Source organism: Manis pentadactyla, chromosome 8, assembly GCF_030020395.1.
Source record: "Manis pentadactyla isolate mManPen7 chromosome 8, mManPen7.hap1, whole genome shotgun sequence".
In the NCBI taxonomy this organism is placed as follows: Eukaryota; Metazoa; Chordata; class Mammalia; order Pholidota; family Manidae; genus Manis; species Manis pentadactyla.
Genome location: NC_080026.1, coordinates 59,002,680 through 59,015,080, shown reverse-complemented (window position 1 = coordinate 59,015,080; position 12,401 = coordinate 59,002,680). Strand labels below are relative to the sequence as shown.

At 45.9% G+C, this 12,401-nt stretch overlaps 1 protein-coding gene across 1 annotated transcript; it reads left to right on the top strand.

Moving 5' to 3' along the window:
• The first annotated feature begins 8,070 nt into the window (after positions 1-8,070).
• On the top strand, positions 8,071-9,202 carry FAM170B (family with sequence similarity 170 member B). Its single transcript, XM_036916585.2, is given in 2 exon segments — positions 8,071-8,731; positions 8,734-9,202. Coding segments are annotated over 2 exon segments (738 nt in total). The 3' UTR covers positions 8,811-9,202.
• The last annotated feature ends 3,199 nt before the right edge of the window (positions 9,203-12,401 follow it).

Here is a 12,401-nt window from a genome sequence, read left to right as displayed (position 1 = left end):
TGATAAAAGCACTCAATAAACTAGGATTAGAAGAGAACTTCCTCAACGTGAAAAAGGCCTATATAGAAGCCCATAGCTAGCAACATGCCCAGGGGTAAAAGACTGAAAGCTTTCCCTGAAGGTAAGGAAGACAAGGAAGTTGCAGGATTTTGCCACTTCAACATGGCATAGAAATTCTTGCCAGAGCAATTCAGAAAGAGAAGGTAATAAAAGGCATCCAAACTGAAGTGGAAGAAGTAAAACTATTTGCAGATGATATGATCTTATATCTAGAAAACTTGTAAGAGTTTAACACAGACTATTGGAATTGATAAAATCAACAAAGTTGAATTTTAAAAATGTATTTCTGTACAACAATAATGAATGATTTGAAAAAGATATTAAGAAAACAGCTCTATTTACATAGTATTAAAAAGAAAAAAGTATTTAGGAATAACCTTAACCAAGGAAGAGCGAGATTTGTACCCTGAATGCCATGCCCTGCCTGCCACTGCTGAGGCGTGGAGGGGAGCCAGGCCAGTCTGACTGCAGTGCTAGGGGTGCCGCCGGCAGCCCCGGCTGGCCTGACTGAATGGACTTGCCTCATGTTCTGGCCCCTAAGTAATGGCCTCAGGTTCCTTCTTGGGAACTTCCCTGTGGGAATCCCATGCAGCCTGAGTCAGCCTTCCCAGAGTCCCCAACCCCAGCCCTACCCCCTTACTCTAGGACCCGGGATCAGCCACCAAGTCTTTGTGTGGGGGGCTGGGGAAGGCACCATGGCTGGTCTACTCTGGGACATAGCTTTACCATCCATTAAGTAACTGTATCATCTCACAAAAGACATACTTTCTCTGAAGTACTGGATGGAAGAAGTCACTCTTAAGACAAGAGGCTCTGCAAAAGCTCTGCTTGGTGTGAGGATAAAAATAAGCCATCCCGTCTGCTCTGGTTACCTGTGAGCATGTATGCTGATTTCCAGCCAGTCTTGCAGATGCCTTGGATATGAGCTGAAGGCTGCAGTGGAGTAAGCCCAGAAAACTTAGAAATCTGGTAATTCACTGTTGGCCTTTGGGGTCCTGGGATCTCACCCTCCTCTAGGTTGGAGCCATGCTTCCAGAAGGTTCACTCAGTGTGAGTTAGCAACTGGTGGCCTGAGAGCTGTGTCCAGGAAAGCCTCTGGCCAGCATATTTTGGACAAAGAGAAAGGGGAAGACCCAGCCCTTTCCCCAGAGCTCCAAAGATGGCTCTCTAAGAACATGTGAGGGGAGAGGCCAGTTGCCGGACTCCAGGAGCTCCTGGGTCATGTGCATGGACTCCAGCCAGAATGTCCTTCTTCCCAACTGAGATCATCTTTCCAAGGAAGCATATGTTGGAAGAAGAGAGTCTGCATCCAGAAATCTTGTTGAACATTCGCCATCCCATGGAGCTAGAGCTGGATAGGAGGGAGGCAGGCTCTGGGCCAGGCTAGGGCTCCAGAGCCTGGAGCATAGCCACGGACATGCATAGCCACAGGCATGCCTGAGGGCCCAGCCTGAGGGGCCACCCCCTCCCTGCTCCCTGATGACAGAGAGGGCCTAGGCTATTTGTGTGGGTGCCCTGAGGTTAAGGTAAAAACCTGAGACAGCTCCAAACAAACCATGGAGAAGCAGCAGCTTGTTATTAAGTCTGAAGGAAAAAAGCACAACTCCTTTCCCCATTTGCTTGTGGAGCCTGAGGGAGAGCTCTTGGTTTTACATTTCTGTGTGGCTGAGTTTTTCCTTACATGGTCCACTGACTCATTTCTTTTTAAATAGCTACAAAGAGCAACTGAAGATAAATTCAGAAGATAATATGTCCTCACTCTAATCCTCAGCTTGTCAGGTATCTTCTGACACTTTGCCTGCAGCATCAGCACAGGATGAGGCCATCGATGATTCCTGGGGCTGGGTCTTCCCTGGGAGAAACTCTGCGCTCTGTGGGCCACCCTCTGCCTGGCCAGTGGCATGTGAGACAGCTTCCCACTTCTTCCCTGCTTCGGGTGTTAAATCTGATGATAGGAGCTCTTCAGTGGGCAGTGCAGTGGCAGGGTGGCTGGTCCTCCCTGTAAGGGCCCTATTTCCAGTGTGAAGAGAGCAGCAGTGTCCACTGAAGACTTTACAGAGCCTTGGCCACAGAGCTGCCATGACTGACGGCCTGCTCTGGGTAACATCAGGCTCCTTCTCCAGGTGGACAGGCGGTTTCTGGTCATGCATTAGCTCTGGGGTGAATGATTTGACTCTCCACTTCCTGCCGTGCCTATGGCTGGCTTGTTTCCTGTTGGCCTCTTTCCAGCTGAGGAAACCAAGCTGGGAAGAGTGGTTTTTGGAAAAAAAGTTAAGACTGGAAACTACTCAAGGCCTTCTTGATGAGGTTTAGGGCTCCTGTGCAGTGTGTGAACGGAGCTGGACAGGAGTCAGCGCTCCAAGAAAATGCTGTGTTGGTCCTTTTAGGGGTTTGGACACCGACCCTGCTGGCTGTGGCAGTAGAGCACAGACATTCCTGGCAAGGCTGGAGAACCAGCTGGAAGATTGTGGAAGCTGGGATGCAGGGGCTGGGCGGGCCTGGGCCATATTCCCCTCCCTTCCTCTGGGGTCAGGAACCCTATACGGGTGGCCTTAACTAAATATCTGTATGGAGCAAGAGGAGGCGCTGGGAAAAGGGCCTTCCCATGGGCAGAAGCAGCCCAGAGGCCTCATGAGAGTGAAGGACAGTTGCACATCTTTAGTGGGGCTTTGCTCTAAGCCACTCCTTTGGAAGCAGCCCATGGGGAAGAGCATTAGGGCAGCCTGACAAAGTGGCCCTGCCTTCAGGCTTGACATTAAACACCCCACCTCATCCCTCCTACCCGTGCCTCAGCTTAGCCCTCTGAGCCTCACCTCTTCTCTAAAGTAGGGTTAATAGAGTGTACCTAGGAGGATTTAGAAAGAACATATGTAGATACTGGGAGACTAGAGGAGCTGACTTAGGTAACTTTCTAAAGTGGTGTTTTGACTAGAAAATGTAAGGCTAATGACAAAAGCAATGGTATATAAACATTATAATGTAATTGGTAAAGTGGTTTCTGTGGGAAAAAAAGGAACTAATGTAATTGGTAAAGTGGTTTCTGTGGGAGAAAAGGAACTATCAATAAACACTGTACAGTAGTTGGCAAAGTTGTTTCCCATTGGGGTACAAGTTAACCGTTCTGACACTGCCATACACAAATACTGGGACTGAACAAATAAGTGAGTGGATAGTGGGTGGAGGCTGGTGAGCCATCCTTCCATTGTCCAGGGGGAATCACAGAGCTAAACTGAGCTAGGAATGTGCACTATGGTACAGACCCATCAATGAGTCATTGAACTGCAAACATATTTAAACATAGAACATATTTAAACATCACAGGGAAAATCCAAGTCCATTGAATTACTATGGCTGCATAACAGATTGCCCCCAAACCTAGTAAGAATGGGTTTTTTACTAGCTTATGGTTTCTGAGGGTCAGGAATACAAACAAGGCAGATAGTTGAATTTAGAAGGGATGGCTAGTCTCTACTCAAGATGTCTGGAGCCCCAGTTGGAAGATTCAAAGGCTTGAAGCAGAATCGTTTGGAGGCTCATTCACTCACATGTCTAGTGGTGGACTGGGCCCTTTGCCAGGACTGCTGATTGAAATACCTCCACGTGGCCTCTCCGTGTGGCCTGGGCTTCCTTACAACATGGTGGTTGAGTCCAAAGAAGAGTAAAGAGAAAGACAGAGAGAGAGAGACAGATTGAGATGAGAGAGAGAACCAGGAGGAAGTCATATTGTTTATTATGACTCAGCACTGAGAGTCCCGAAGCACCACTGCTCTGCATTCTGTCGGTGGAGGTAGTTACAGGGTCCACCCTGGCTCCAGAGAAGGGAACCCACTTCTCCATGGAGGAGCATGTGGCCTGGAAGATACACTGGTGTGCCCTTTTTGGAAACTATAATCTCCCACAGCCGTCAATTCCCAGGAGAGGAAATGCAGATGGCTGATAAACATAGGAGATGTTCTTCCTCTCCTTCCCCGAGGTCACCACTCCCCAAGGGGTGTGGTTATCTTCAGATCTCCTCTGCCTTTGCTTACATAGACTATATAGATTTGGTTTGCAGCTTTTGCAGGAGGGCTAGCATGTTGAATTTTTACATAAGTGGGACTCCATTGCATTTTGTTTTTTTCACTTAATATGAATTAATGTATTAGCACATGTAGAACTTTCTTTTTATTGCAGTATAGTATTCCAGTTTGGTTCTGCTGTCATTTATTGCACTATTTATTTTGATGGATCTTTGAAATGTTTCCTTTTTTTCTATGATAAACAGTATTGCAATAAATATCTCTCTGTGCTATTTTACACATATAGCACAAAACGTGGGTGTTTCCCAGGGAAGAGATGAGATGATACATAAAATGTTGAAGGAAAGCACATGCATGCCTGCTTTTAATTGTACTACCAAATTTCTTTTGAGAAAGGCAGTATACTGTTACAAATAGAGTACAAAAGTGTTCATTTCTGCAGGTACACACAAACACTTAGTACTATCTGTGTTTTTTGTTCTTGCTTGTCTTATGGGTGAAAACAACCTGCTGTATGTAATGTGTTTTTAATTTGTAGTTTCCTTATTACGCTTTGGTTGAATGTCATCTCCTATGTTTATCAGCCATCTGCATTTCCTCTCCTGGGAATTGACTGCTCATTTCCTTTACTGAACTGCTCATTTCAGTTTCAGAGAAAATGCATATTGAAACAGTGAGTTTGTTTTAAGCAATGAAGTTAAAAAAAGATGACAAAAATTCTCAGAGCGGTGATGATTGATGTTTAAGTTTAGAAAAGCCACCCTTGTAATTACAAATTAGCATATTTTCTTTCTAAATGTTTTTAGTTAAAATTTAGCCCCAGAGCCATATGAGAATATTCTTCATTGTTTTATGAGACCAATGTTGATTTTTTTTAAGTGACTAAAATTTTTCAGCATCATTTATAGAGAAGTCTTCCTTTCCTCCCAGACTTGTTATGTACTTTATCTCATAAAAATTCAAATACATAACATGTCTTTTTTTTGAACTACCATATCTTTCACTGGTCTAGGTAGTCTTTGTGCTGGCACAAAAAGCTTGGTAGTGTTTTTCTTCATGCTATGGCCTCTTGTTCTGGAGAGGTGTATATTCCTAGTGCTGGCTGTGTGCATGATGTTGGGGTTACTCAGGGAATACTGGGATTATTTTCAACCCATCATCTTTTAGATGGTGTTTAGAATTTAAATTGCTTAGAATTTGGAATCCAAAGGAATGGGGTTGGTGAGGCTGAGCAGAGGTGAAGGGAAATGGGCAGAAGAGTTTTGGAGGGTGTGTGTTCAAACACTAGGACATCCTGGAGCAGAGAGCGATGGCAGGGGGGAAGGCATGACAGAGTGATTGTGTCTGGAGAAGTGGGAGGGGACTCAGAGTCTGGGGTGACACCTCAGGGCTGCAAAAATTAAGATGCAGAGAGAAGGCAGCTCTGTGAGGCAAGCACACTTTTGTCAGCCCTTGTAAATGCCATAGGCAACTCCTAAGCGTTTGTCACTTGTTTATTAATTTGGCAATTATTTCTAAAATGTTTGTTGATGTGTCAAACATTATTCTAGATGTTAGGGCTATAACAGGAAAATTGAATGAAGTCTCCCTCCTCATGAAGCTTACATTTAAGAAGGAGGAAATAAATGCAGATAAACCCATCATGTACGTACACACATACTATCATGTGGGTGCTAAATGCTGTAAGGAAGCATAAAGCAGAGAAAGGTGAGAGACAGATGGGGGGTTGAATTGTGCTGTTTTCTAATTAGGGAGTAGAGACAGGCTGCCCAGATAAGGTTATTTCAGTGAGATTGCAGTGAGAGTCACATGCAGGCCCAGGGCTCTGCGCAGAAGGAAGGGCAAGCCCAAGAGCTCCTGGCAGAGTGTGCCAGGCGTATTTGAACCTGGATTGGCGGGTCACCACAAGTGAGGGCGATGTAGAGGGTGGAGATGTGAGAGAGGTCCCTGGGGACCCAGGTCATGGAAGACCCGGCAGACCCAGATGATGGAGGTCTGGAAACTTTGGGACAGTGGGGAAGAGGCAAGATTTTGTCTTTCCACAGTTTCCACTGTGTGAGGTGACTCCGTTTTTTTTGTTGGGTGATGACCATACATATGTGGGCTTTAGTATGATTCAGTCAATGTGATGTGAATTTGTGGGTATGCATGTGTGAACATATGTGTGTTTAGTGAATATGGGTGTGTATTTGTGTGTATGTGTGTGTGTGAGTATGCATCTGCATGTTTCAATGTGTGTGTCTGAGCAATTATGTATGTGTTAGTGTAAGTAGGTGTGTATGTGTGTGTGTTTAGGTGTTTGTGTCTCTGTGTGTATAAATGTTTATATGTGTCTGTGTGTCTGTGTATTATATTTGTGCTCCTGACATACACAGGCAGGGGAAATGAGATCCTGGCAAGAAGCCTCTCCTGGCATCCTGCCATGGGTCACAGAACAGACTAATGTCACTGATGAGGTCATAGAATAAAGCCAGTATCCTAGTGACCACGGAGAGCCCAGCCTCCAGGCTGGGGCCAGTAGAGGGCTTCAGCACAGCCCAAGCCCACCCTCATCAAACAGCTGGAGCGCTGAGTCCCCGGGTGCTGGGGTCACATCAAGAAACGCCACTTCAGGGACCACAGGGGAGACCAGTCACCAGCAGATGGGGCCACCCTTAGTTTGGCCAGCCCGGAGTCCATAGAGGAGAGCGTGGAAGTGTGCTGGCCAGGTGGTTCAAAAGAAAGGGCTGGAGGGTGGGACCAAGTCTGTCCCTGGGAGGGAGGTTCTGGATGGTCGCCCCTTGGTGTTCTTACTCAAGTGTTGTCTTGGCCATAAGAATGGATGGTGGGTATGACTGAGGCTATTGGTGAGTACAAGGTGATTTCAGGAGGTATGAGAATGAAAATGGTTAATCATTATGTATTTTCACGGGCATTGAGAAAACCAGAATTAACATGGCAATTCTGTGATTTCTGAAAGATATACAAAATTCTTTTGTAATAAATGGATTACACTTAATTTAGAGCATCAAGTTGAAGATCACTGTGAAGTGCCTAAGAGTAACACCGGCTCTCAGGGCTGAGTGCCTGGTACCAGCTCTGCGTCCATCAGTCATTTAAATTCTCTGTGCCTCAATTTCCTAATCTGTCAAATGGAAATCATAATAATGCAATGTCTTAGGGGTTTTTATTTTTAATATTAAAGGTGTTAAAGCATGGCAAGCACTTGTATGGGATGGGATACAACTATGGCTCAAGGAGAGGGCAAGATGGGGGCACATCACAAATGCCAAAGGGGAAGGTGGGGCTTTACTGCTTGCCCAAAGCACTTCCATGTGTGGCTTTTTAAATTGGCTTTATTGAGATGTAATTGACATAGAAAAACTTCACCAATTTTAAGTGTATAATTTGAAGAATTTTGACGTGTACATTTGTGTAACTACTTCCATAATCATCATGTAGAACATCTTCATCACCCCCAGAAGTTCTATTGTGACCTTTTGCCGTCAGTTCCCTTTGCAGGGCAGACCTGCTGCCACCATCTCCTGGTAACCCCTCATCTGTCCTGTCTCCCCATAGTTTTACCTTTTCTAGAATGTCTTCTAAGTGGAATCATATACTTTATGGCTTCTTCACCCCAGCTGCTCTCAGCATAATGCTTTAGAGATTCACCCATGATTTGCATGTACCAGTGGTTCATGCCTTTTTTGCAATGGATAGAATTGTACGGTATGGATGTACTACAGTCTGTCTGTTCACTGGTTGATAGTCCTTTGGGTTCGGTGAAGTTTTTGGCAATTACATTCATACACTGTTTGATCATTATCATCATACCCATAACTTATAGATGCATCTGTCTATACCTTCTTTGATCCTTATCATGGCCCACAAGGTAAGCATTATCATCTCCACTGTATGAGGAGACAGGCGCAGGGAGGTGGTGTTACTTGCCCAAGGCCCTTGCAGAGTCCTTGCAGGCTGTAGCACAGATCCCTCGCAGGTACTGATGAAGATGTCTTTCCACCTCTCAGGGACTGTAAAGAGAGAGGAGTTATCTCCATCGGGGCCAGCCATTCCCTGCGAGGATGACATCTGCTTCCCCAGCGGGGCTTGAGGTGTGCTGAGCTGGAGCAGCTTCCCGTCATCCCAGGCCTCCTCTGAGTACCAGTCTTACTCCCAGTACCAGTCTTGCTATTCCTGCATGTGCAAAGATGAGGACGCTGCCCGGTAAAGTGTGTGTGCCTTCTACACCCACGTGCAGACTGTGCAGGGTGTGGCAGTGGCCTGGGAGACCGAGACCGGCTTTGAGTCAGTTAGCAGGAAGCCCCACATTCATGAAGCCGAATTCATCAAGAGGCAGAGGAGAAAAGTCTCCTCCTTTGAGATGTCTTCCAACACCAACCTGCACTGGCTCCTGGAAGCCAGCAAGAATGACTGTTCCCCAGAGGCAGATGACTTGGAGCTGCTGGACTCCCTGGAGGGCTGCCTGCAGGAGTCGTGGGACACTCTGGACTGGTTGGTCACCATGAACTCTGGGCTGCGCTGTGTGGACTGCTGCCAGGTCTTCCCCACGCTGGAGGCACTGCTGCAGCACGCCCAGTATGGCATCCAAGAGGGCTTCAGCTGCCAGATCTTTTTTGAGGAGATGCTGGAGAGAAGGCAGGCCCGGGACAAATGCAGGAGCTGGAGGAGGAGGACCAGAGCCCTTCAGACAGCAGTGGATGTCTCACACCCCATGTCAGGGTACTTTAAGTGCAGCAGCAGAAGCAGTGAAGGGGATGTGCCCTGCCCTGCCCTGCCCTTACCTCTGGACCCTCTATTGCTCCTTCCCCAGCCAGCAGGACCAGAGCCACCTGGGCAGGGAGAGAGGAGGAGGGCGGGGGGAAGGAAGCCAGCCTAGCATGGAGCTGGGAGGGCCGTGACAAGGGAAGGCCAGGAACACTTCCAAAGGGCACAGCATTTCAACCAGACTCCATTTCAAGTGTTCAAGTGTTTCTGATGGTGGGAGCAAGATCTGGAGCCTACAAGCATGTGGCCACTGGGATTTCTATTTTTGCTGGTGGATCAAGCAGGTCATGACTCACAAAAGAGCCAACTGCAAATGAAGAAGCTTCAGCCCTATTTTTTTCATTATTAGGAACCCATCATATGTCCTAGTTCTATGTCTTATTTTTGTGGAATTAAACTTGAATGATGCAGAATTTAACGCAATGACTCATTGAGTAAACCATGCTATCAGGTTGGACCCCATGGGAAATTGTCATTTCTGTAGGTTACATGTAGCACAGACCCCTGGAGACAGGCAGGTTCCCAGAAGTACAGATGGTGACTGGGTAAGTCCTGCTGACCTATGAGTTCATATGTCAATTCTGTGTCTTAAAGTGTTGCTACAAAATTCATTTTCACCCCCCTATATGTCCCCAGCTCAAGGGGCTGCATTCATTGAAGAAAATACATGGATGATTCACTGTGTGTGTCAAGTATGCTGATGAAACATACCCCAATCTTCCAGCAAGAGGCAATTGCGATACAAGGGAATGAATCAGATATAGGAGGTTTGGGGAGCCCAGTGGAAGGCCCCCAAACTCATGCTGGTTGATGAGGAAGGAAAACTTTCAAAAGGAAGTGATGTTCTGAAAGGCTTGGAATTAGCAAAACCAGTGTTTCTCAACTTTAACGCTGTTAATGTTTTAGGCTGTATAATTATTTGTCTTGGGTGGGAGGAGAGCTATTCTGTCCACTATGGGATGTTGAGCAGCATCTGGCCTCTACCAGATGTCAGTAGCATCCCCTTCCCTTTAATTGTGACAACCAAAAATGTCTCCAGGCATTAACAAGTGTCCCCTGAAGGCAAAACTGTGGCTCAGATGAGAATCACTGAACTAGACAAAAATGAGGATCTGGAAGATGGAATGGTACAGCACAGTATGCTTGGGCAATTGCCAGCCACTTGGCCTGGCTAGAATGCTGGAGACATTTCTCCTCTCACACACACTGAAAATTTAGCACCTACTCTGTGCCAGTTAGAAATAATTTTGGAAGTACATATTTCATGACCTGCAGGGCCCTGCATGGCCCAGCCTTTGAAAAGTTCTCTATTCCCATTTCTTGGCATCCACTGTTTCAGTCACTCTGCTCCAGTCCCATTGGCCTTCCTTCATTACTAAAATGCTCCAAGCTTTCATACTTCAGGGCCTTTGCACTTGCTCTTTCCTCTAAATGGAGTGCACCCCTTCAGTGTTGCTCTTTTGGCTGACCACTTCCTCAGCTTTGTCACTTCTTCAAAGTGACATTTTAAGTGCAGTGGTTTTAAAGAGAAGTGGCATGACCAGATTCATGTTTTAAAATTACTCTGGTTGTATGTGAAATACGGATTGGTACAGTAGCAAAAGAAAAGAAGAAGTGGGGAGATTCCTGAAGAGACTTATCAAAGTCCAGACAAGGACAGTGTTGCCTGGCTAAGGCTGGTCACAAGCCAAGAGGGAGAGGAGTAGATGAATTCAAGATATATTTGTGGAATAGTTCCAAAGGATTTGGGACAGACAGATATGAGGGTGGCGAAAAGGGGCTTGTCAGGGTGGAGTCTCAGGTTCCTAGCAGGAGCAAATGATAGGTGGTTGTACAGGAACTGATATGGGGAATTTTGGAAGATCAGCCTTGTGTGTGTGTGTGTGTGTGTGTGTGTGTGTGTGTGTGCGCACATGTTTTTATGAACACATGTGAATGTGCACACATGTATATATGTCTGCACATACATACACATTGTATGCATAAGATTGTTTGTAGGGGAGATGACAATGTTGAATGTGAGACAGTGGGAGTGAGCTGAGGATGAGACATTTCTGACCCGGTACATGGAGGCTGCTGATGGCTCTGATGGAGCAGCCTCGGGCTGAACCAGGCAGAGGCCAGACAGGCGTGGGTCAGCGGTGGACACACCACAATCCCTTAGAGAAGTGTTAGACAATTCTGTTGGCAAGTTTGTTTAAAAAAGGAAAGCAGCGATGGTTGTAGCTGGGCAAAAGGAAACTAGAAAAAGAAAGATGGGGGAGAATGTAAGTTTGCTAATGGGAATGATCCAGCAGAGAGGGGGAGGCTGAAAATGCATGAAAAAAATGGGGAAATCCAGGAAGAGGAGTCAAGTAGATGAGAGAGGGCTGGATCCTAAACAGACATGGAAAAACTGGCCCTTGACAAGAGCACCTTTGTGTTCTCTCTTGTACCCAGCCGGGCAGTTAGGCCAACCAGGGCTTTGGAATCAAAGTTATGGGACTTGATTTTTTTTTCCACTGAAAACTCCAAGGAGATCTTGAGGAATTTTAAGCAAGTCAGGTTTGCATTTGTGAAAGGTCATGGTAAGCAGGATCAAGAGCAGATGAGACAGAATCACTGGTGACAAGGAGTGCAGTTAATGAGTTGGAAACAGGATGAGGTCAAGAGATATTTAGGAGATGGAAATCAACAATTTGGGCTAGTGTTTGATGAGGACGGTGAGAGGAAGATGTTCAGAATAATTTCCAGGCTTTTGACCTGGGTGGCTGGTGAATATTGCAGCCTTTTCCAGATAATGGAGGGTTGAAGGAGGTTTGCTGGGATGCCAACAGGCCCACTTTTGAGTCAGCCTAGTTTGTGACAGAAACATTAAGAAGGACGCTAGTTAGAAGAATCTGGAGCCCAAGGAGTGTTAATGGGATGGAGATAGATTTGTAGTCACCTACATATATGTGCCTAACTAAGACCATGGTACTTCACGTGGGCCTCATGTTGGACTGTTCTCTTTGCTGGCCCCAGTACAATAGGAAGCCATGAGATCATCTTAGAATGGACATCAGCTATGGGGATGATATTTTATCAGTATTTTCAAGAGTCAGCAGAGTCACAGACTCCTATATTCACTGTGAAAGTGGCTGGAGGAATTTCAGGAAGATTAAAGGGGTGGGACAATGGCTCAAAAATTTTCAAGCTCTCCTCAGACAAGCTATCTGTCTGGTGGTTAAGGGAGTGCAGTAGGCAGGCAGGATCCAAAGGCAATTTAAGGGGAGGGGAGGCAGCTAAGTCAAAAGTAGAATACTTCTATTTAGAAATTAGTGTGCAAGGGAAAGAAAATGAGGCATGGCATCTAAGCTCTGAAATTTCAACCTTTAAAAGACAAGTGTATTTTTGTATTAATACTGATAACCTAAAGGCCAAACATTGTTCTAAATAATTTACAAATATTAAGCCATGTAATGCTTTCCACAATACAATGGGATATGTCCTACAATAAGCCCTGATTTGTAGGTGAGTGAGCTAAGACCTTGCCAAGGTCACACAGTTGCTCTGCAATGGAATCAGGCTTCACAC